Source organism: Diachasma alloeum, unplaced genomic scaffold, assembly GCF_001412515.2.
Source record: "Diachasma alloeum isolate Michigan unplaced genomic scaffold, Dall2.0 Dall_scaffold_00279, whole genome shotgun sequence".
Taxonomy (NCBI): Eukaryota; Metazoa; Arthropoda; class Insecta; order Hymenoptera; family Braconidae; genus Diachasma; species Diachasma alloeum.
This window is the reverse complement of record NW_021680418.1, coordinates 72,837-94,544: the sequence shown is the minus strand read 5'-3', so window position 1 is coordinate 94,544 and position 21,708 is coordinate 72,837. Positions and strand designations below refer to the sequence as shown.

At 36.3% G+C, this 21,708-nt stretch overlaps 4 protein-coding genes across 9 annotated transcripts; 2 read left to right on the top strand and 2 right to left on the bottom strand.

Moving 5' to 3' along the window:
• The first annotated feature begins 97 nt into the window (after positions 1-97).
• Positions 98-10,413, top strand: LOC107038230 (glucose-6-phosphate 1-dehydrogenase). 3 transcript variants are annotated; one of them, XM_015257209.2, is made up of 7 exons: positions 98-342; positions 6,347-6,471; positions 7,360-7,724; positions 8,153-8,521; positions 8,994-9,223; positions 9,443-9,648; positions 9,968-10,413. In XM_015257209.2, exons 1-7 carry the CDS (start codon positions 297-299, stop codon positions 10,220-10,222), a joined length of 1,596 nt encoding a protein of 531 aa, XP_015112695.1. In that variant the 5' UTR covers positions 98-296; the 3' UTR covers positions 10,223-10,413. The 3 variants fall into 3 exon arrangements, with proteins under 3 accessions (XP_015112695.1, XP_015112696.1, XP_015112697.1); XM_015257210.1 differs by lacking the exon at positions 98-342 and adding an exon at positions 3,564-3,723; XM_015257211.1 differs by lacking the exon at positions 98-342 and adding an exon at positions 4,885-5,035.
• LOC107038229 (striatin-interacting protein 1 homolog) lies at positions 10,216-16,724 on the bottom strand. Of its 3 annotated transcripts, none has more exons than XM_015257206.2 (7): positions 16,634-16,724; positions 16,290-16,411; positions 14,732-15,159; positions 12,677-14,298; positions 12,133-12,304; positions 11,850-12,054; positions 10,216-11,608 (listed from the first exon to the last, which is right to left on the bottom strand). In XM_015257206.2, exons 3-7 carry the CDS (start codon positions 15,035-15,037, stop codon positions 11,343-11,345), a joined length of 2,571 nt encoding a protein of 856 aa, XP_015112692.1. In that variant the 5' UTR covers positions 15,038-15,159; positions 16,290-16,411; positions 16,634-16,724; the 3' UTR covers positions 10,216-11,342. The 3 variants fall into 3 exon arrangements, with proteins under 3 accessions (XP_015112692.1, XP_015112693.1, XP_015112694.1); XM_015257207.2 differs by having other exon boundaries at positions 16,294-16,411; XM_015257208.2 differs by having other exon boundaries at positions 14,732-15,156; positions 16,294-16,411.
• A 115-nt stretch (positions 16,725-16,839) lies between these two features.
• On the top strand, positions 16,840-19,035 carry LOC107038267 (protein N-lysine methyltransferase FAM173B). Its single transcript, XM_015257275.1, has 4 exons — positions 16,840-17,123; positions 17,731-17,903; positions 18,490-18,678; positions 18,795-19,035. The coding sequence occupies exons 1-4, from the start codon at positions 17,063-17,065 to the stop codon at positions 18,960-18,962; spliced, it is 591 nt and encodes a 196-aa protein (XP_015112761.1). The 5' UTR covers positions 16,840-17,062; the 3' UTR covers positions 18,963-19,035.
• A 420-nt stretch (positions 19,036-19,455) lies between these two features.
• LOC107038268 (sorting nexin-24-like) lies at positions 19,456-21,647 on the bottom strand. Of its 2 annotated transcripts, none has more exons than XM_015257277.1 (3): positions 20,962-21,647; positions 20,078-20,286; positions 19,456-19,721 (listed from the first exon to the last, which is right to left on the bottom strand). In XM_015257277.1, the coding sequence occupies exons 1-3, from the start codon at positions 21,157-21,159 to the stop codon at positions 19,544-19,546; spliced, it is 585 nt and encodes a 194-aa protein (XP_015112763.1). In that variant the 5' UTR covers positions 21,160-21,647; the 3' UTR covers positions 19,456-19,543. The 2 variants fall into 2 exon arrangements, with proteins under 2 accessions (XP_015112763.1, XP_015112764.1); XM_015257278.1 differs by having other exon boundaries at positions 20,078-20,274.
• Positions 21,648-21,708: the final 61 nt, after the last annotated feature.

Here is a 21,708-nt window from a genome sequence, read left to right as displayed (position 1 = left end):
GACGTGAAGTTAATCTGAGCCCCCACTCCGCGACAAAAGCGAAAGTACAATTTATTATGTACTAAGAGGTTCCCCACTATGTTGTATATAACACACGGCGACGCCTCTATCCAGTAGAGTGCAGAATGTGAATTCTTCGTTGTATTCCCTCCACGCTCTAATTCAATAATAGATAATTCCCAAAAATTCTAGTAGCTGCCATTTCGCAACCCGTTATTTCCAGATAAATCTACATCCAGCGAATCAACTCATCGAGATATTCCGCCGAGTCGATTGGAATTCCTTCTCTCCTTAAAATGCATGACTCAACAGATGACTCGACAATGGCTAAACCGCAACGCCGTAAGTTCAATATTTGCTCATAATTGAAGAATAAATGCGACATGATTACAACTTATTTCTGGTAATCAATCTACACAGATATGAGTGATGTCTAATGCACTGACGGAATAAAAATAATGCGTGTCATGACAATCGGCGATTGACGACAATTTACCTTTTCTTCTTTTTCGAAATTCATAAGGTGCGCACGTGACGCAATTATCGCTGACAGCGTTTTCTCCTTCTTTCAACATTTACTTCTTATTATACCGCATTCTTAAATTTTTTTGCTACGCAGCAGTAAAATACTATTGGAATTCCGGATTAGGGGATTTTTGGGGAACTCAATGGAAAATCAAATGTCAATTCAACAGGAGAATTTAAATTAGGAAAATAGGAGCAAATTTTGCTCATTCGTTCAACATTCATCTCTTATTAAATCACATTCTTAAACTTTTTTGCTACGCAGCAGTAAAATACTATTGGAATTCCGGGTTATGGGATTTTTGGGGAACTCAATGGAAAATCAAATGTCAATTCAACAGGAGAATTTAAATTAGGAAAATAGGAGCAAATTTTGCTCGTTCGTTCAACATTTATCTCTCAATAAATCACATTCTTCAACATTTTTGCTACGCAGCAATAAAATATACTGAAACGCGTGAGTATAATGAAATAGGTGAATTGGGATGTAAAGAAATTAGACTTCGATACAATTAAATAAAAAGGAGAGAAAAAAATAAAGGAAAACAAAAGTAACATTAACTTCAGAAGAGGGTTGGGATAAGAAATGAATGTATTCGAAAGGGAAAAATAGATATTCGTAATATAATACTATGGGAATTCCGTGTTATGGAATTTTTGCGGAATTTAATGGAAAATCAAATTTCAATTCAATACGAGAATTAAAATTAGGAAAATTCGAGCAAATTTTTCTCATTCTTTCAACATTTACCTCGTATTATGCCACATTCTTCAAAATTTTTGTTCCGCAGGAATAAAATACTGAAACGCGTGAGTATAATAAAATAGGCGTTTATTAAGATAAATTGGGATGTAAAGAAATTAAACGTCGATACAAATAAAAATGAGAGAAAAGAATAGAGGAAAACAAAATCTGAAATGAAATTCTAATGAGAAAACCTAAAAAAAAAATCATTCATCTGTGGATGAATCCCGAAAAATGTAGAAGATGAATTGAAATAGTCGCATTAGAATAATTTTGTTATCAATCGAATTTACATTGTGCTGGTCACATTTTTATGCCGACCCCTTATCAAGCTCTGAAATGCGATCAAGTTCAACCCAATGCCATGATTTCCCAGCAGATTGTGACCATTAGAAAAATCATTGACGCCCCGCCCTCCCATCATCCCATAGTGATCAGCAATTCTATCAGAGATACGTAAAAACTATAGTTAACATCAGTTTATGATTGGAGCATATGAATATGAGTTATGTCACAGAGCATCACGCCATTCTGCTGGGGAAACGTCCGTCGAATGACGCATCCACGTGGTTCATGAATGTATATCGTATACGAGAGAGGGTCACATTCACGTCTTTACTTGCTTCCGCCTGGAGGTCAACGGAGATCCATTTATATTGATTGATATTTATCGGAACTTTCTTTCGTCGAAAATCATTTGAGGAACAGCCGTTGCCGATACGAGTGATGCAGCGAATGAATGTGAATCATTAGGAATTTCTTTGCATAGTTTCGATTCAAAAGAATTCAATTTTTTGTGCAACTATCTATTCTACTCTATTGTATTCTATTGAGTTTTTTTTATATAACAATTCTTCGGGTGAAATTTCAGAAGTTTTCACTGTTTGATTTGTTTGGTGGAAAGAGAGGAAAGTCGCATAGAAGGAAGGAATTCCACTGTTTTCTTTAAAATACTAAACATTTTTTATAGGAAAACATTTATAATTTTTTTTACATAAATATTTATCTGTAAACATTTTCTACAGAAAAACAGGCAGAAAACTGCGGAATTCTTCAATAGAAGTTCAATAGAAATCCAATAGAATTCTCAATTTGATAGTAAATTTTCCATAAAACTTTCCCGTGCATTTTTTTTAATACAAATATTCAATGCGAAATATTCTCTAGAAAAAAATCACTAGAATTCCATATTTCTCCACAATTTCTTCCATTTTCTCCAACTAAAATACCACGAATTAGGAACCTTTTCCCCGAGACCGAATTTTCTGGAAAAAAAATTCTCCCGGACAAAATTTCCCCGAAAAAAATTCCCCCACTCTCACTCCCACTTATAACGTGGAAAATACAAATGACTATTTGAAGAACATCGCAAATGTTATGAACTATTAAACAAGCAAGCATTTGGACTCATATATTAAGCAATTAGTTTGAGTCAATGTTCATTGGTTTGATGCATGTTATTAAGTGTGAATTCTTATTGTTTATTAAAGACTGTGAATTTCTTGCAAAACTGCTGAGTGACAATTTTTTGTCTTTTCTCTGTACATATATTAAAAAAGGAAATTATGTTCGAGGAATTTTTTTTCGGGGAAATTGAGTCCAGGGAAATTTTGTCCGGGGAAAATATCTCCTACTACCAAATACCACTGATTGCTCCCACAAAACAATTTCTGTTTCGGATATTTTCTAATCGAATGTACATTGAGCTGCCCCAGGGAACAATTTTTACGAATGCCATCTAAAAGTCCCCCGCAAGACGGTAGGGGAGAGTAGGGTAAAATGGACACTTTAGACTTTTTTAAAAATATTCATAACTCAGAAACAAATTTATCAGTTGAGCTCAATTTAGGCTGATCACAAGGGAAAGAATTGTTCTTTGTATTGAAAAAAAAAAGTTTATATTTCATCAACATTTCAACCCGTCACTAATATTTTTAAAAAAGTCAAAAGTGTCCATTTTACCCCAACCTCCCCTAATATCCCGAAATTTACCGGTAAATTATTGACTGCGTGCGGAGTCCTCCAATTGAATTTAATGATCACAAGCCGATGGTTTGAAAAACCGACTTACGCAATCTTCTGTTAATTGAGACTGGGATGTTATTCCGTACATGAGCAACTCCCTATTATTATCTACGAAAAGATACTCTCAGGAACTCGCTCCCCACCTGGAGAAACGCTCCTCAGACACGTGTTCCACGCATTCGCTCCTATTGGCTACCTGTGAATTCTCTTTTGAAGAGTATCGAGGGGATCGGACCACAAAGTTTTTCTTTTTCTCTTCAGTAGCACGATCTTCCGGGTCTAGCGCGCATCGGATAATCGAATTTCCTCATTCATTGGCTATTGTCGTGATTCAATAGAATTTCGGGGAATCGTGACGCGAGTGGCTCCAGTTCCATTGATAATAGCGAGAATGGCTACCTCCAAGGGAAAATCTTTGGCTCCACCAGGTTTGTGGATTTATGGATTAATCTACCCTCAGGGAAAAAATTATATGCAAATAATTATACGTGACATGTTGCATTTTTTGCCGAAAATATATCTTACATATATGTCAGATCTATGTCGAATATATGTGGGTAATATATATGTGCTCGCATATATCTGATGTATTGCATTTTTCGCCGAAATATTTGTGCGCATAATTGACATATATTTCACATATATTCCGTTTTCCGTACGGGTATTCTCGAATGGTTGTTATTTTACGGTTTTTATTGCACTTGCGGTGAATATTTGGGGATTTTCATTCTGAGGAATGCGAGAGGGGGAATTCAGCAGTGAAGTGGTCAATCGGCCTAAGTCGACTCAACCCCCAGTTGAGTTTTTGTTGAATAACTCGGAATTTAAGGAAGATAGCAAAATTTTCGTAAGATCCTTTTCGATAGTTTAGGGGAGGTTGGGGTAAAACGGACACTTTTGACTTTTTTTCAAATGTTAATGAGGGGTTGAAATGTTGATGGAATTCCACGCATCAACATTATTATCATGATTAGCATGATTTATTTTTTTCGCAAAAATTTTATAATAAGCAGTCATTCCTAGTTACATGGCTTGTATTTAACAACATATTTGTTGAGAGATATTCGATAGAAAAAATTCAACAGATTTTTACTTTTCTATCGAAATTCTAGAGCCCAAATTTTCCTATTCTTTTTTCGCTGTATTTTTATTTGTCTCTCGTTATAAAATAAAAAAAAACTTCGAGGAATCATTCCCAAGGATTTTTATAGAAGTTGCATAATTGTTATAGAAGTGACGCAAAAAATAAATAGAATTCCAATATAAATGTTATAGAAACCCCACAGAATTCCTATAGAATTTTCCAGCGAATTCGCAATCTCGTTTTCTACTGAATTTTTTCGTGCGTGGATTCCCTAAAATTAATCAATCCTTTTTTCAATTAATTTCTCACATTCTTATCCTCTCACAACGAAAAATTCAGTTTTTCCGAGCTGCCACTTCCCCATGCGCTATCTCCACTCCTCCTGCAATCTGCAGACCGGAATTTTTACAAGTATTTAAGCTTATCGTGTGATTTTTCCCGGAGATCGAGCAACAACTCGACGTTGTTCGACGATGTCCCAGGTCTCAGTGCGAATTCTCTCGTCGCGGTGTCAACAAGTAAAATTGACAGCGAAATGATTCAAGCGCCTTGACGAGCTCTAACTCGCGTCAATTAAAATCCTCTATTCGTTGCGGACGTATATTGATCTAGCGTGTGGAATTGTCAGTTATAAACGATGAGTGGGAGATTGCAGAGTGAGTTCTCCACTGGGAATACGAGGATTATTCTCCAGGGGAGACGACTGAGTTCCAAAAGTTTGATATTAAAAAATAAAACGCAAGGGCTATTCTATGCGGTTTTGGATAATGATTGAAACCGATTTCTGAGTCTAGACAAATGTTGTGCGAGTACCGGTGGACAAATCAAGCGCCAAATTAAACGGAATGTTTAAGGCACTGTTATAGATTAAAATTAGGATCGCTCTTCGATCCTGAAAAAATAGAATCAAATGAAATAAGAAATTTAGAGAAGAGAAAAAATTGAGAATGAATAAAAATATGAGAATAAAATGATGAATTCATGTGGTAAAAACGAATTGTCACGTATAATTTGCCTGAATGAATTCATGTTATCAATTATTTCCATTCCAAAGTCCCCTATTCAATTCCTTCTTTTATGCAGCACAAACCCAGAAAGTTTATACAAAAGAAAAAGAAATTAGAAAAAAAATTATACAATTGTTGAATTATCTTGGGAATGAGCGGGTCTAGGGTAAAATGTCAAAAGACTTTTTTTGTAGGAAATTTTGTCACCGACAAAAATGGTTTTATGGTATTTTTCCCTAGGATCACTGGTTATTGAGATTTTCTCATAGTTATCAAAACATGTGGTGAAAACGTAATTAAACTCATTGATTTATCACATTCTTTCAATTTTTGAATTATCTTAATAATCGGAGAATAAAAAAATGTGAAAAGAAATTCCGGAAATGTCCTGTAAACCCAATTAATTAATTTCCCATCAATTATTTCCATTTGCCTAGGAAATTCAAAAAATATTGACTAATTTTAAGCTCGATTCATCGTATAGTGCTCACACATTTTTCCAGAATGAAAAATCGTGTTTTTAACAAATGAAACAGACTTTTGACGTTGTTATAATATCAATTACTCATTCAATTATTATTTGAAAAATATTAACATTTAAATAATCGGGAAGAATTTAAAAAAATTGAGGATGAAATGATGAATGATTCATCTAGTAAAAACGAATTATTCACAGAAAAATCACACAATTTATGAAAATCCCAATTACTTATTTAATTGTTAATGAAAAGGGGTAATTTTCTGCACCGAAAGAGCAATTCTTCTCTTTTCTGCTGAGTGCAATCAATAACTTCGTTTTGAAATTGTCTGTTTTACCTCGGCCCCTCTCACCTCACTGGAAGTAAACCCATGACACTTATTTTTCAATTGCACCTGCGGAACTCAGTAATGTCTCCCCGTAATGGCTAGGAATTCCTGCTGTAAAAATTCACGCCTCGAATGATTAATTTTTGTTTCAAGGAGCCTCCACGGAGGAGAGCCTTCAAATCATCAGGCAGTCCCTCAAGCGAGATGAAATGGACAGGCTTGAGGGCACCCATTTCTACGGTCACACTCCTCACACATTTATCACACTTGGAGCGTCAGTTAGTATCGAATAAATAAATTCCTGGTTAAGTGGTGAAAGGGAATATGTCAGTTTCACTGGGACTTCAGATTTTTTTAAGACATGGAACAATTTTTCATGAGAACCTACTGGAAAATTTTGATGCATTTTTATTGAATTTACTCAATTTTGCAAATTTTTTTGTTCGATTTGTGTCATAAAAAAGAGGAAAAATGGAGTGGAAGAACTTGAAAAATTCAGGTCGAGGAATTTCTGTGGAAAATTTCTCAATTAAATTTTGCGGAGTTTTTCAATTAAATAATTTTCTTAGCGGAGTTTTCCAGTTGAATAATTTTTTTTTCAATGATAATTGGGCATTTTATGTAAAAAAATTGACAATAAAGATGTAAGTAAAGTATTTAAGACAAGGAACTTCTGTGCAAATGATGTCAGTAGAATAAATTGTACAGAAAAATCGAATTTCATTAATTTTTTCCATAAGATGTCTTCAAAAAAAATTATAGAATTTTCGATAGAAGTACAAGTTTTTTTTGAGGACTAATTAAGAAATTCTATTGAATTTCTATTGAACTTTCCATTAGTTGTGACCAATTCTATTGAAGAATTCCGCAATTTATCTCCTTTTCTTAATGAAAGATATTCTAAGAAAAAACTAATGGAATTCTATTTTTCTGCCGAATTTATTTGATTGATTTTCCATTAATTTCTCCAAGTTTTTTCGTTCGATTTTTCTAAGGAAAAGAGAAGAAAAATAGAGAAATTTTAGATTTTTTCAATTAAATAATTTCTACTGCACATTTTCTGTCACAAAATTCCCCGTAAATCTCTCAAATTCTTGAACAGAATTTTCAATATGAGTTCAATAGACACACAACGGAATTTTGGGCATATTCTCTGTATTTCCCAGGGAGACTTAGCGAAGAAGAAGATTTATCCCACCCTCTGGTGGCTCTTCCGCGACAATCTCCTCCCTAAAACGACGACATTCTTCGGCTACGCCAGGAGCAAATTGACCCTCAAAGAGTTGCGTGACAAGTGCCACCAGTACATGAAGGTGAAACCTGGGGAGGAAGACAGATACGAGAAGTTCTGGCAGTTGAATTACTACACCGCAGGGTCCTACGACTCCGAAGAGGACTTTGCTGCTTTGAATAGAGAATTGGAGAAATGTGAGATTGGGAGCGAAGCGAATCGCTTGTTTTACCTGGCTCTGCCGCCAAGCGTCTTCGAGCCCGTTACCGTGCACATCAGGAATACTTGCATGGCCCAAAAGTAAGTTGGAAGTCCCCTATTCAATTCCTTCTTTTATTCAGCACAAACCCAGAAAGTTTATACAAAAGGAAAAAAAATTAGAAAAAAAATAATTCAATTGTTGAATTATCTTGGGAATGAGCGGGTCTAGGGCAAAATGTCAAAAGACTTTTTTTGTAGGAAATTTTCTCATTTACAAAAATGGTTTTATGGTATTTCTCCCTAGGATCACTCGTTATTGAGATTTTCTCATAGTTATCAAAACATGTGGCGAAAACGTAATTAAACTCATTGATTCATCACCTTCTTTCAATTTTTGAATTATCTCAATAATCGGAGAATAAAAAAATGTGAAAAGGAATTTCGGAAATGTCCTGTAAACCCAATTAATTCAATTAATTTCCCATCAGTTATTATTAATTCCTCAAATGAATTTCCCTGAATAACAGAGGTTGGACGAGAATAATAATCGAGAAACCCTTCGGTCGAGACGCGCCAACATCGGAGCGTCTCTCCAACCACCTAGCCAGTTTATTCCACGAGGAGCAACTGTACCGAATCGATCATTACCTCGGTAAGGAGATGGTGCAGAATCTCATGACACTGAGGTTTGGAAATAGAATTTTCAATCCAACGTGGAATAGAGATAACATTGCCTCTGTGCATATTACCTTCAAGGAACCGTTCGGCACTCAGGGGCGAGGCGGATACTTCGACGAGTTCGGAATTATACGAGATGTTATGCAGAATCACTTGCTGCAAATTATGTCGCTTGTGGCTATGGAGAAGCCAGCGTCCTGCTGTCCCAATGATATAAGGTAATTTTGGGATTATTACCAGTGAATTGTCTGTAAAAAATTGGTAATTCGTTATTCTGTAGACGTTCGAAACAATTTTACAGAAAAACGTTGGCAATTCTATTGAAAAAATCAATAGAATTCAATTTTTTATAAACGAATTATTTTATTACGAACAATCGGTTCAATTTTTCCGAAGTTTTTAAAATTTATTTTAATGAATGAGAGAAGAAAAATAGAGTGGACTAAATTTGGAATATTAATGTTGAGAAATTTGTATAGAAAATGGCTCAATAGAGAAAGTTATTTCAAAAAATCAGTAGAATTTAGTTATTTTATATAAATTATTCTACTGAGATATTTTGTAAAAAATAAATTTTCTAGATTTTAAGTATTCAATGGAAAAGTAGAGAATTGTTACAATTCAAGAATTGTTACACTGGAACAATTAAAATTTACGTTTAATCCGAAAACTTGAATTTTATTCCAACAGAAATGAAAAAGTCAAAGTCCTCAAGTGCATCAAGCCCCTTGAGCTAGATGACGTCATCCTAGGGCAATATGTTGGTGATCCAGAGGCTGAAGACCCCGAGGCACGACTGGGATACCTAGACGATCCAACAGTCCCACCGAATTCCACAACCCCGACGTTCGCCATGGCCGCCTTGAAGATAAATAACGAAAGATGGGACGGAGTGCCATTCATACTTAAATGTGGAAAAGGTCCGAAAATTTTGCTTGTGAATGTTAATCGTCCAAATTTAATCTTTATTTTTTTTTATGTTATATTAATCCATTATGCTATTCTCAAATTGTAAATTTGTTTACGTTTTGGAAATAACCCAGTAAGGTTTCCTACATATCAGTAAAAAAATAGAAATCCATTAAATATGTGTGCATGGATATTTTCGTGAAATTCTGGATATTCGCGTGAAATTTCAGCATTGAACGAGCGTAAAGCCGAAGTCAGAGTGCAGTATCTGGACGTCCCTGGTGACATATTCGACGGCAAAGCTAAACGAAATGAGTTAGTCATCAGAGTTCAGCCTGGGGAGGCCCTGTACATAAAAATGATGACAAAAACTCCTGGTATTACGTTCGACATGGAGGAAACTGAGCTGGATCTCACCTACGGACGTCGTTACAAGGTGAGGGCTCGAGAAAAAAAATTGACAGAAAGGAAATTCAATCGAGGGATAGATTCTCAACCGTGGAATTTCGATAACATCTGGTTGCAGAGAAGAACATTAAAAGACATTTGTTCGCGTCGAGAACATGAATGAAAAAGCCATTATGAGATGATTCAACAATTTTTAGTCTGTGAAAAATCAAGTTTTTATTTTTAACTTGAGATTTTTTTGTTTCGACGAGACTTCCAAACGAGAAACATTTCCCGAAATATCTCCGTAAATTGCCCAATTCTCAGTGTAATTTCCCCATCAAATCATGAATTCCCATGTCTTCCAGGACCTGAAATTACCTGACGCCTACGAGAGATTAATCCTGGACGTCTTCTGCGGCTCGCAAATGCACTTCGTCCGGAGTGACGAGCTGTCGGAAGCCTGGAGAATCTTCACTCCCCTCCTGCATCGCATCGAGGCCGAGAAAATTCCCCCAATCCCCTACAAACACAAATCCCGTGGACCAAAAGAGGCAGATGAAATGGCTAAGAAGAACAACTTCATGTACTACGGTTCCTACAAGTGGCCTGATCATCCTTGAGTACTTCATCCTTTATTCATCACTTTTCATACTTAATTACCTCGAGACGTTGAAGGGCTACATTCCACGCGCATTTTATACATACAAATTCATGTATTTATTAAAATCATTGATTGTTCTTTATGAATATTTCTACAATCAGCTCGATGTTGGGAATTGTTGGTTAAATAAAAATTTATATCTTGCAATTATTTGATCGTTGAGTCAATGCACGAATGCAAAAATTTAACAGAAAAACCCAGCGCTTTCTCTAAGGAATTCTATTGAATTGCTATTAGAATTTAATTGAAAAATTCCACTTGTTTTTACAATCAATTCTATTAAAAATAATTGTTTATTAAAACTTAATAAACATCTGAAAAAGAATTCTTATGGAGTTCCAACAGAAATTCAATAGAATTTCTCACAGAAAACGCTAGGTTTTTCAATTAATTTTTTTCACGCCCGTGTCACCACTAAATTCTGCAAAATGTTTTTTTCTCAAAGAATAACCGGTAATTGAAGATTTACATTGAAAATTCAACAAAACTGGTAATTTATAATTCTTTAAAAACAGCTATTATGCCACATTTTGCCTAAAACTATATTCAAATTCAGTTGATCAAGTTGTTCTCGTTCTTTCGAAGGAAATAATTACAATTTTACTGATTGAGGGTACTTAACATGGAATTAATTACAGCATGAGTGATCTTGGATAATAATTTCTTCCATACAAGATCGTGGAATCGTTATGTGACGAGGAAATATGGCTGAATGTGCGCACATTCAGTCATACTCCACATCAGAATCTACAGGACTATCAGCACATTCACCTACTCCTCATAAATTATCTCCAAAAATAAAAAATAAATGTTAAGAAAGATCCAGCTATTGCTGAGACAGAAAAAATTACAATGAAAATTTATACTCAAAGGTCTGATGAATACTGTGAGATGACTAATTAATTTCCCTTCCAGTCGTGTGTGGGTTAATGACAATTTTAATGAGTGTAATGTCGTAATAGTGATCGAACTGATGATTTTTAATGCCGAATTGGATCTCCAAAACGTAAATTTCTCCTTAGAAAATGTGATTTCATCATTGAAATTGAGAGTACCGAGATTTTTGGTCTGGAAAATTTTTAAATATCATGATTCTCGATCTTCAGCAATTTATCCCAATCGATTTGGGTCTGAAATACTTCCTGCTGCAGCCATAATTCGTAATGCTGTTTAAATTCATCAGTCAGTTCGATGTTGGCACCCAGTACAGAGACGATCGACGTGTCCACTGGGTCCAATTGTTCATCCTTTATCGTGTTTAAGTATCGTCGATTGTTGAATTGATCGACACAGGCACGTAGGGCACACTCTTCGGCTTGGAAGTCCCACGGCCTTGCCTCGAGATCTGAAATTAAAAATTAAATGTGGCATGAGAAATGACGATTAATCAATTGAACGAGACGAGAGAATTCAGAATAATATTACTGCATTATTTCTTTATCATATTTATTTCACTGACTTGTGGGTGAGCGAAAAATGAGCGAAGAATTTTTCACTTGTTCATTTTTTAAAAATACTTCACTTTAGAATGAGAAAAGATTGAAATGACAAGAATAACAAGCAAAAAATTTAATAAATAAAATTACCATTTCCGTAAGCCCAGTCGTCATTCAACCGATGTCTCACTTTAGCGTAAATAACGCTAATGGTCTTCATGTTCGTCTTACGCCACTGCCTCCCCAGATACTTCGTCTGCATCTTCAACAACTTCAAGACGTAAAGCTGCATCATGGCATTCCTAACTTTCAGCGTTCGTTTCAGAATGGGAGCGGATTTGAAAACGACTAGCATCTGCAAGGAAAAAATCATCAATTACTCTCTTGCATCAAACCCCTCCTCATCATCATCACAATGGCCATCATTATTTACCATAATCCTGCTGTGTTTCCATTTCGTTAATTTGTTGAGAATGCGAAGTAGATTGATACACGAAAAGACATTTCTCCACGAGTACGTTTGGCTGTCACCAATCTCGAGGCTTTCAATAGTCAACTCTGGTTGATCACCAATCACACAAATTGGAAAATCTAGGATAGGGATCCTGCAATTAAAAATAAATGTCAATCTGTAAAAATTAATTACAAGGAATTGCAAATAAAAATTAATATGAATGAAGAAACTAATAATAATGGCATAAACTGAAATGATGACAATTTTTCCACAAATTTTCCAGTTTTTCTTTCATTTTCATTTGAAAAAATCAAAGAACGAAAATCTGAAAATTCGAAACGACGATTTGTCGCGCAGAAAACTCGCATGTTATTGATTTCTCCTCTAAAATATTTCCCATTGCACATTTCTATAGAAAAAAAACGTGCAGACAATCTTCAGAACATTCCATCGAATAAGAAAATTCCTTCACGACCGAACTAGCCAAAAATTCCCAAGATAAAATTTTCAAAAAAGTACTCACATATTCTTGGCCTCAATATACGCCAAAATATTCTGATTCAGAAACTTCAGCACAAGTGGTATACAATTAGCAAAAACGAGATGCTGCGACATGAACTCAAACTGATAAATATGATTCAGCTTGAAGTGCTTGAGCAGCAGCAGCAAAATAGCCGAAATAGCCTTGACAATGATCTCCTTATGCCGATTGACATCGATCCCGAGTTTCATGGACTGCAGAACAGTCATGGGCATTTCCTCCGGCAGAACATCAGCCATAATATTGATGCTATCAGTTTTGGCTTTGCTGGTGGGTGCAGCAGCGAGAAGAATCTTCAAAAGAGCAATCATATACTGCGGAAGATTGGGTAGAATGGCCTGATAGAGTATCTCAGTGGGTGTTTGCCTGAGTGGGGGTTCAGGAGTGCTCATGGGATTCCTGGATATCTCCTCCTCCTTCTGGATCTGCACCTCAGCAAGAGACGTGTACATGTGTCGTTTAAGAGTGTTGACCCCCTCATGAATGGGATGAGGTAGTCCCACGAGGCTCTCAACATCGCCCTCGAGCTTGTACCCCACGAATTTGAGGCGCGAACTGTCGAGAAAGGCAGCGACATCCTTCTGCCTGACTTTGGGAGTCCACGGCAATCCCCTCGTTTTCGTTAATTCAGGAGTGCTGGGTCTCAGCTCCAGCTGTCGTTCACAGTACATGGGAATCTGCGACATTGGCACCATCCTCACGCACTCTATAACCTCGACGTCCCCCTCGTTACCCCCGGACTCCCCCTCTTTGCCATACTCATTCTCCATGGCCAGAGCTGGCTCGTCCAGTGAACTCTGCTTCATCAAGCTCCCCCTGAAGGGACGTTTGTTGCTGTTGCCCTTCCGCGAGCCCATTGCCTGGGTCTCCAGTAAGTCAGCAGCACTCGTCGGTGGCGAACTGGCTCTCATAGTCCTGGCAACCTCGATCGTGTCCTCCTGGGGTGGCTCCAGTCCTGCCTCCTCTCTGTACAATTTTTTCAAGCGTCTCAACTCGTCGATTCCCCCCAGTGACACCAGGATCAGCTTCCAGAGGAGCAGCAGGACCTTCTTCATGGGAAAGTGAGGGGCTGAACCACTGCAGAAGGACGTCACCATCACCAGGAGCTTCACGATCAACAGGTCCTCACCGTAGACTTGAATGAGCTCCTCTTTGAAGTTCAGAACGTTGTCCTTGTAGGGCGTCGACTCCAGGCTCTTCGACTCCTCTCTCATGACCTCGGTTATTATGTAGAGGACTGAGAGGATTATTCGAAGGTCCACGGAGTCAGCGAGGGAAACTGCTAGCTTTCTCATCGCTGAACTCGCTGCTGTACTGTTCTCTATCTCGATGTTCAGGAGCTCGACGAATGCTGAGAATATCCCGGCCTCGTACAGCATCATGACGTTCGTTCGTGTCCAGTCTTGCTGCTCCTTGTCGGATTGGACTTCTGCCCAACAGCCCTGGACTAGGTACAGAATGCAACGGGCTGCTTTCATTCGCGAGTGCTTGTTCGAGACTTCCAGTTGGTCCAGCAGCTTTAGGATCACTGATTTTTGCTGGGGTTGTTGGAGGTTCTGCCACCATGGCCGGAGCTTGTAACTCTCCATCAGATCCTCGAAGGCCTGGGCGTAATGGGGGGATCATTACATTAAATCCTCAGGCGCGAAGTCGTTTTATAGAAAAATCCAATCAATTCACTGGACTATTCTATTCAAATGTTGAATAAAAAACATTCCATAGGAATATCGAATTCTATGGAATTTTTCTGGGGCTTAGTCTATTTGGATATTCTCTTTTCTTTTCGTGAGAAAAAAACAACTGACACAATAGTATTGGAATTATTATTGTAAATAATGAAGAGAATTCAGTGAATATTTGAATTATCTCTGTTAGAATAGTCCGGTTATCTCGATCAGTGATTTTAAGAGAAAATGTAAAAAACATTATTACAGCCGAGGAAATTTCCTCAAACCATTGTCAATTTTAAGATTAAAAAAAAATCAATGAAAATCAAATTTAAAAAGATTATGATTGTAATTCCGATTCCTCATTTACCTTGAGATTGAGCGCAAGCTCGTACTGCTCAGTGTAACTGTACAACTCAGCAATCTCATTGGTATGTGTATCGGTGTCATCGTATTCAAAATCGAGATCAGCGCATTCGATACCCTCGATGTGACACTCCGCCAGTCGATGAAAGATATCCATTACCTTTGGCTGAGTTTGGTTCCCATTGCCATTGGAATCCCTCAGCCCCATTCGTTGGTCTGCATCAGTCAATGCCCCACTATAATCGCTGTGGAAGACCAAGCCATCGTCGGCTTTTGGCGAAGGCTGCTGGTAGTAATTGTCGTCAGCCATGAATTCGATTTTATTCTTCTCCCTGTCGGCGATCCAGAGGTGACAATCACTGGATCATGGAGGGATGAGATTTCAGGGGGTGAACGAATGAATGGGCGTCAACACCGATATCTCGTGACCTGCTGCAACAGAATATTGTAATCAGGTTGAGAGAAAAAAAACACACATGAAAAAATTTCAGAAATTTTATTGAAGTTTTGTTGGTATTTTGGTAGAAAATTCTATTTGTTTTTTCACGCTGTATTTTCGTTTGTTTCTCGTAATAAAATCTAAGAACAAAAATTTAGAAAGATCATGGCCAAGAATTGCTGCAGAAAAAATCCCCAAAGAATAAGTTATATAGAAAAATCTTAACATCTATTAATCTCTATTGACATTTTTCTATAAACGAATATCTATTCAAAACCTGGGAGGACGTTGCATAATTTTTAATAGAATTGGCGCAAAAATAAAGGAATTCCAATAGAATTTTTCCGAGAAAACGCTAGTTTTTTTACTAAACTTTCTCTTACATTTCAGTTGTTCGTTTTCTCAAACATGTTTTAATCAGAAAATATTTTGTCCCTAAGTCACGAGATTGCTACAACACCATCATTATTATTTAATTCAAGAATTAATTCATCTGTCATGAGAGAATCGAATAACAAGAGAATACAAATTTTTGTGGAGCAACTAAATCCATTTTTGCGACAAAAATTCTTCGCCCCAGGACAGTCTTCAGATGGTCAGCCCTAGGTTCAAGTTTTTTATAAATTTCAACTCGCAATTCTCTTTATTCAACCAAGACTTCTTCATTTTATTTTATCTATTCACTGTAAAATCCGAGAAACTACGTTTTTTCTCTAAAAAATTTTTTTTTTATTCATTGTTGGCAAAATGAATGAAAAAAGGGCAAATGAAGAGATCCACTCGATACAAATCCCTCACCCCCCAGGATATAGCATCCAAACATTAAACATTAACATTAAACTCTAGGGGAGGTTGGGGTAAAATGGACACTTTTAACTTTTTTAAAAATGTTACTGACGCGTTGAAATGTTGATAAAATTTAATAATTCTTTTTTCATTGCAAAGAACAATTCTTTCCCTTTGTGACGAGCTTAAACTGAGCTCAATTGATAAATTTGTTTCTGACTTATAAGTAATTAAAACAAAAGTCTAAAGTGTCCATTTTACCCCACTCTCCCCTAAATACTGTAAACAGAAACATTAAACTCTAAATGTTGTACCGATTATATTGTCACACAATTACCTACTGCTAACGAACGTGATCCTTCGCATGTGTGTGTGTGCAGGTACGAAAAATGTCATTCATGGTGACAGTTCCCACGATGGGCCCGTCATGGACTCGCTATTCGCCCCTCAAAAATTTTTCTGTCAATGTTAAAAAAATAATGTCGATGAATATGAGTCTTCAAGTGCCCAGAGAAGACAGGAGGCAAATAAAAGCACAAGTTAACCGTCCGGATATCCAGTCGTCAATCAAAGATGTTGTGAAAAGTCACTTCATCTCCAGTTGTTGACACTTTTCAATAATTTTTTTTTGTTATGAGGACAAGAGTGAGACTCGCAGGAATGAGGATAGTGAATACGCACCTGTTATTCTCCAGAAATGTTCAATTGTCACGCTCAAACTCTTGCACTTTGATAATAATTGATAACAATGGCTAGTCCTCTGTTCTGCCCCTATCTTCAGACTGCGCACAGTTCAGCCAACATTGCAGTTGAAAAAAGATTCGGCAAGCCCCAGGGGCCCTACAATCCCCCTATTTTTCCCCCAAGATCAGCGGTAAAGTTCAAATAAGTCCACGGGAAAGGTTCCAAATGGTCTGAATGATCTCCCTCGACGACTTCCATAATTTATTCGCTCGAATGAATCCAACAGGAGGATGGGATTGTATTTTCATCACGTGTGACAGTGAACAGCATCACAACGTTCGCTTAAGTTGTTTTCACTTCTGAAATTATTCTTCGAGGCCTGGGGGTTCGAATAAGGTCAATGGTAGGGGTATAACCTTCAAAAATATGTCCAGTGAGACACTGCGCGCACCATCCAGGACGGGAATATTCCTCATAAGTCTTACGGGTACGAGACCACGATTTTTTAAAATTCAATTCAACGTTTTATTATTTTATAGACAAACTACGTAGAATTTCATTTTTCTATTGGAGAATTCCACAGTTTTATGAATTTTTTTTATAAAACATGTCCACTCGAAATGATTTTATAGAATTGGAGTATTTTTTTATAAAACATCTCCACTAGAAGTTATTTTATAGCCAAATCTATAGAATTTCATTTTTCTCTACAACTTTTTCTATTGAGAAATTTTCTACAGAAATTCGATATGAATTTTCCAGGTTTTTTTCAATTCTACTCTTCATCTACTCTTTTAATTAAAAAAATCAAACAAAAAAATTTGGACATTTGCGCCGAGGAATTTCTTCAGAAAAAATCTCAATAGAATAATTTCTATAAAAAACAGAATCCTATTGATTTTTTCTACAGAATATTTTCCATTGAACATTTTTATTGAAAAACTGCAGATAAACTAGGGAATTTTTCGACAGAATCTCCCAAAAACTACTAAAAATTGAATAGAAATCGCAAACTACCCATTATTTCGCCAGTTACGCAGTTTCAATCTCGACTTAACGTCCCCCTTACATTCTCCCTGGAAATATCGTTGCAGGGGGGATTGGAGTGGCCCTTAGTGTCATATGCATTCCCTTCGTGAGCCCTGCTCTGAGGAGGATATGCTTGCCATACGTGCCTGCAACCTCTCAGCAAGTCGAGAATGTCCTGCAGGCACTCAGAGGACGAACTGGAAGACTCATTGATCTGGGGAGTGGAGACGGAAGACTAGTGAGTAATTCATCGATTCAATCCACTCATAATAATTTTGTCTTGCCAAAGGAATTCGTTAGACAGGATCACTCGTTCATCTAAAAAATTCACTGAACTAAATTCAACATTTTTAATTGTTAATTTGAACAATAACAATTCAATTTTTATTCAAATTAACAATTCGATTTATTATTGTTATAATAATAATAATAATAATAATTATTATTATTACAATAACAAAAAAACAATTATTATATACACAATATAAATTATTATATTAACAATTATTATTATTATTGTTATTTTGTTTTAATAACAATAATAATAATTATTATTATAATTACTTTCTTTTTTTGTTTTTTTTTCTGCATTTTTTTAAATTTTCTTTTTGTAATCTTCACTTACACACATGTAACATCGCAGAATGAACCAAAAGGTTCCAATGCATATCAATAAAATCAACAATTCGATTGTAATTGTAATGCAAAGAGGGCTCAATAGCAGATGATAACAATATTCCACTGATACCATATGAATAGAGAATGAAAAATTACGAGACTGAGTAAAACACAGACTGTGAATTACATTCATAATTTTCTTGAAGGTTTTTGCTGCAGCGAGTAATGGCTTCCAAGCTTGCGGAGTTGAGTTGAACCCATGGCTCGTCATGTACTCGAGATTATCCGCCTATTTCCAAGGACTATCACCCAAAACAGAGTTCCATCGACGAGACCTTCTGAAATTCGACCTGAGCAGCTACGACAATGTCATTATTTTCGGAGTTCCTCAAATGGTGACTAATAAAGACAGTTCTGTCATCAATAATTTCGATTTTCACAATGCAATGATACATAATCGTAGAGTTATGCTGCCAATAATATTATATAACGTCGGTTTAATATTTTTCAGATGGAAGAGATAGAGAGAAAATTCATCGCAGAATTGAAAAACGACAGCGCGATTATCGCCTGTCGATTTCCCCTGCCAAACCTGAAGCCAATCCAGACGATTGGTCAGGGCGTTGATACAGTATGGATTTACGAACGCCCTCGAAAAATCGAGAATTTGCTCGATTGATAGCCAATTGATGTGCAAATGCAGAAAACAGTTAATTTTTTTTTAAATCTGTAAATAAGAAATTGAAATAATAAAAATCTTGTCATGTTTTTTTACTCTAATTATTTACGGAGTTGAGCCAGTTGCCTTGGCTCATTCGGTAACACGCTTGCCTTCTGGGACAAATGTCAAACGTGGTGAAATTTTTCAACTCTCCTGAAAAATCTCCATTTTTGCACTTATCCTAGTTTACCACTTCGTTCCAGAATTTTGCGTAATATTTTCGTCCTGTCTGCCCAAGATTATTGAAATAATCGTCATCAAAATCAGTGTTACCAGATCGTGACGTCCCCCCATTTAAAATTGTACAAGTTTTGGCTATAAATCGCCAAAATCTGGCAACCCTGATCAAAATTATCTCCTCAGTCACTTCGTTTAATACCTATTCTCCCCCATTTTCCTAAAAAAATGGGTCTACGATTCATATGAACGTACGTAGAAAATGAACGAATAATGGAGAGCCAATATTCTTTATTCAAATTCATCACAGACAAGAGAAATGTATGAAAGTATAAATAACGAGTTAAAATGAGTTATTGGACCTAATAATTCTCAGATTTATAAAAACCTAGTAGAACTCCCTGAGTCACAATGTCGGGAAGACCACTTTGCGATTCAGCAGTTACGTACGGATCGCATTTGAATGTTATCACAGGATGATGGCCCACCACTGGGGACACATGGGCAGCGGTTGAGGTCGAGCCGGATTTCCCATCGAGTCTAGTAATGAGAATTCATTATTAGCAGTTAAATTTTTATTGCTGGAGCATCCGCTTGCGAATGAAACCGTCAAGGACTCGTTATTTCGTAATTTGCATCACATGAAAAATTGCATTCCTCACATCAACTCAAATAAATCTCTAAGGTAGCGATTTCGATCTTTCAATCTTGAATCAATAATAAAGTAATAAAGTAATAAATTAAAATAATAAAGAGTCAATTCTCTCATACAATTCCTCATCCACAATTTCCGCACCTTTTGAATGGAATGCGGAAGTGTTTTGCAGTTGAATACGGAATAAAATTTGATAGCAGTTGGATGTGATATGAGGAAAATTCTCAATAACGGTCGATACCTCTTCAAAAGAATTCTGCCGGTCCTCTTCGCTCCCTCGATCCCCAAGAACTCGAGAACTTGCTGTCTAGTACTGGGTAGCTGCAGCATTTTCTGAATGTAAACCTCGAGAGCAGCTCTCCTGTGTTCTAATACTTTGGGCTGACAACTTCTCACTCTTTTCGGCGGAAAAGCCGCCGTTTCGCCGTCCCTCTTCAACTGAAACGACAGCTGTTCAAGAATAATTTACACATTTTACGGATTCAAACGTTACAGGTATCAACATAACAGAATTTTTAAAAATCTTGGCTGATATTGAATTGAGAATATTCAAACTGATGTAAAAAATCTCGATATTACATAAATAAATGAATAAATAAATAGAAAAAATCAATGGATCATTCAGAATAAGATTTTTTGAATAAAATATAAATGAATGAAGAGGAAATTTAGAAAATTCTATGGGGATAGTTTCTACAGAAATTTGAGCTAAAATTTTTCAAATTCTTTGTTCAATATTTTCATTCAAAGGAGAACAAAAATAACGTAAAAAAAACTCAGCTGTTCAAGAATAATTGAATTGAGAATATTCAAATAAATGTAAAAAATCTCGATATTACATAAATAAATAGAAAAAATCAATAAATCATTCAGAATAAGATTGTTTGAATAAAATATAAATGAATGAAGAGGAAATTTAACAGAAAAACCTAGCGAATTCCCAGCGAAAAGCTAAAATTTTTCAAGTTCTTTGTTCAATATTTTCATTCAAAGGAGAACAAAAATAGCGTAAAAAACTCTGAAAAATTTTGCACACAAAAATTGAAATTCTGGTTTGCCTCAGCATTTCCAACAAAATTCGTTTATGCGTGGTAAAAAATGAAATAATTCAGTTAAATCACTCACCATTCTGTGGAGCGAATTAAATTCACTGTATCTCCTCTCAATGGAATATTTGATCCCACTGTTGGCATCTGTCAGTTGAATCGTATATACGTAGAATGATTTACCGTGCGTTACTTCCGCCAGGCGGTAGCCAGTGATAAAAACACGATACATCTCACCCCCCTTTGTTGAACATTCGGTAATCACCCGTAGCGTCATTCTTCTTTCAATCCGACGAGAATGCTGGGGGAAATTCTATCCTCAGCACTTCGAAACAATCGAGTCATCAATTCTGATTTTGTCACAAGAATATTAGTACAATTATCGTTAGTAGTCACATGATTTATCGAGCTCTGGGGCGTTTTTTACATTTATTTTCGTCATTTTGGCGAGTTGAATGACATTGCGAATTTGTGGAGAAATGGGATACTGACGTTTTCTCTATGAAACTCGAGTTTCAGACGGTGGAAGATGGAATATCCTACTTCTTCCCTTCATTTTCACGTTTTGTCGGTAATGAAGGAAATTCTGGGAGCTTAAGATTCATTTCAAACGTGTGGATGAAGACAGAATTGTTTGTTTGCATGAAAAAAATTAATTGCTCATCAAAAACCAGACTTTTTAGTGATTTGTCAACAATTTTCAATTTTTCAAAATGATTCTCTTGAATCTCGTCGAATAAAAAATTATTAAAAAATAATATACAGTAGTTTATATCATGAATGATAGTATCAATGACCTCACTCAATCAGCAATAGAAATTGAGAC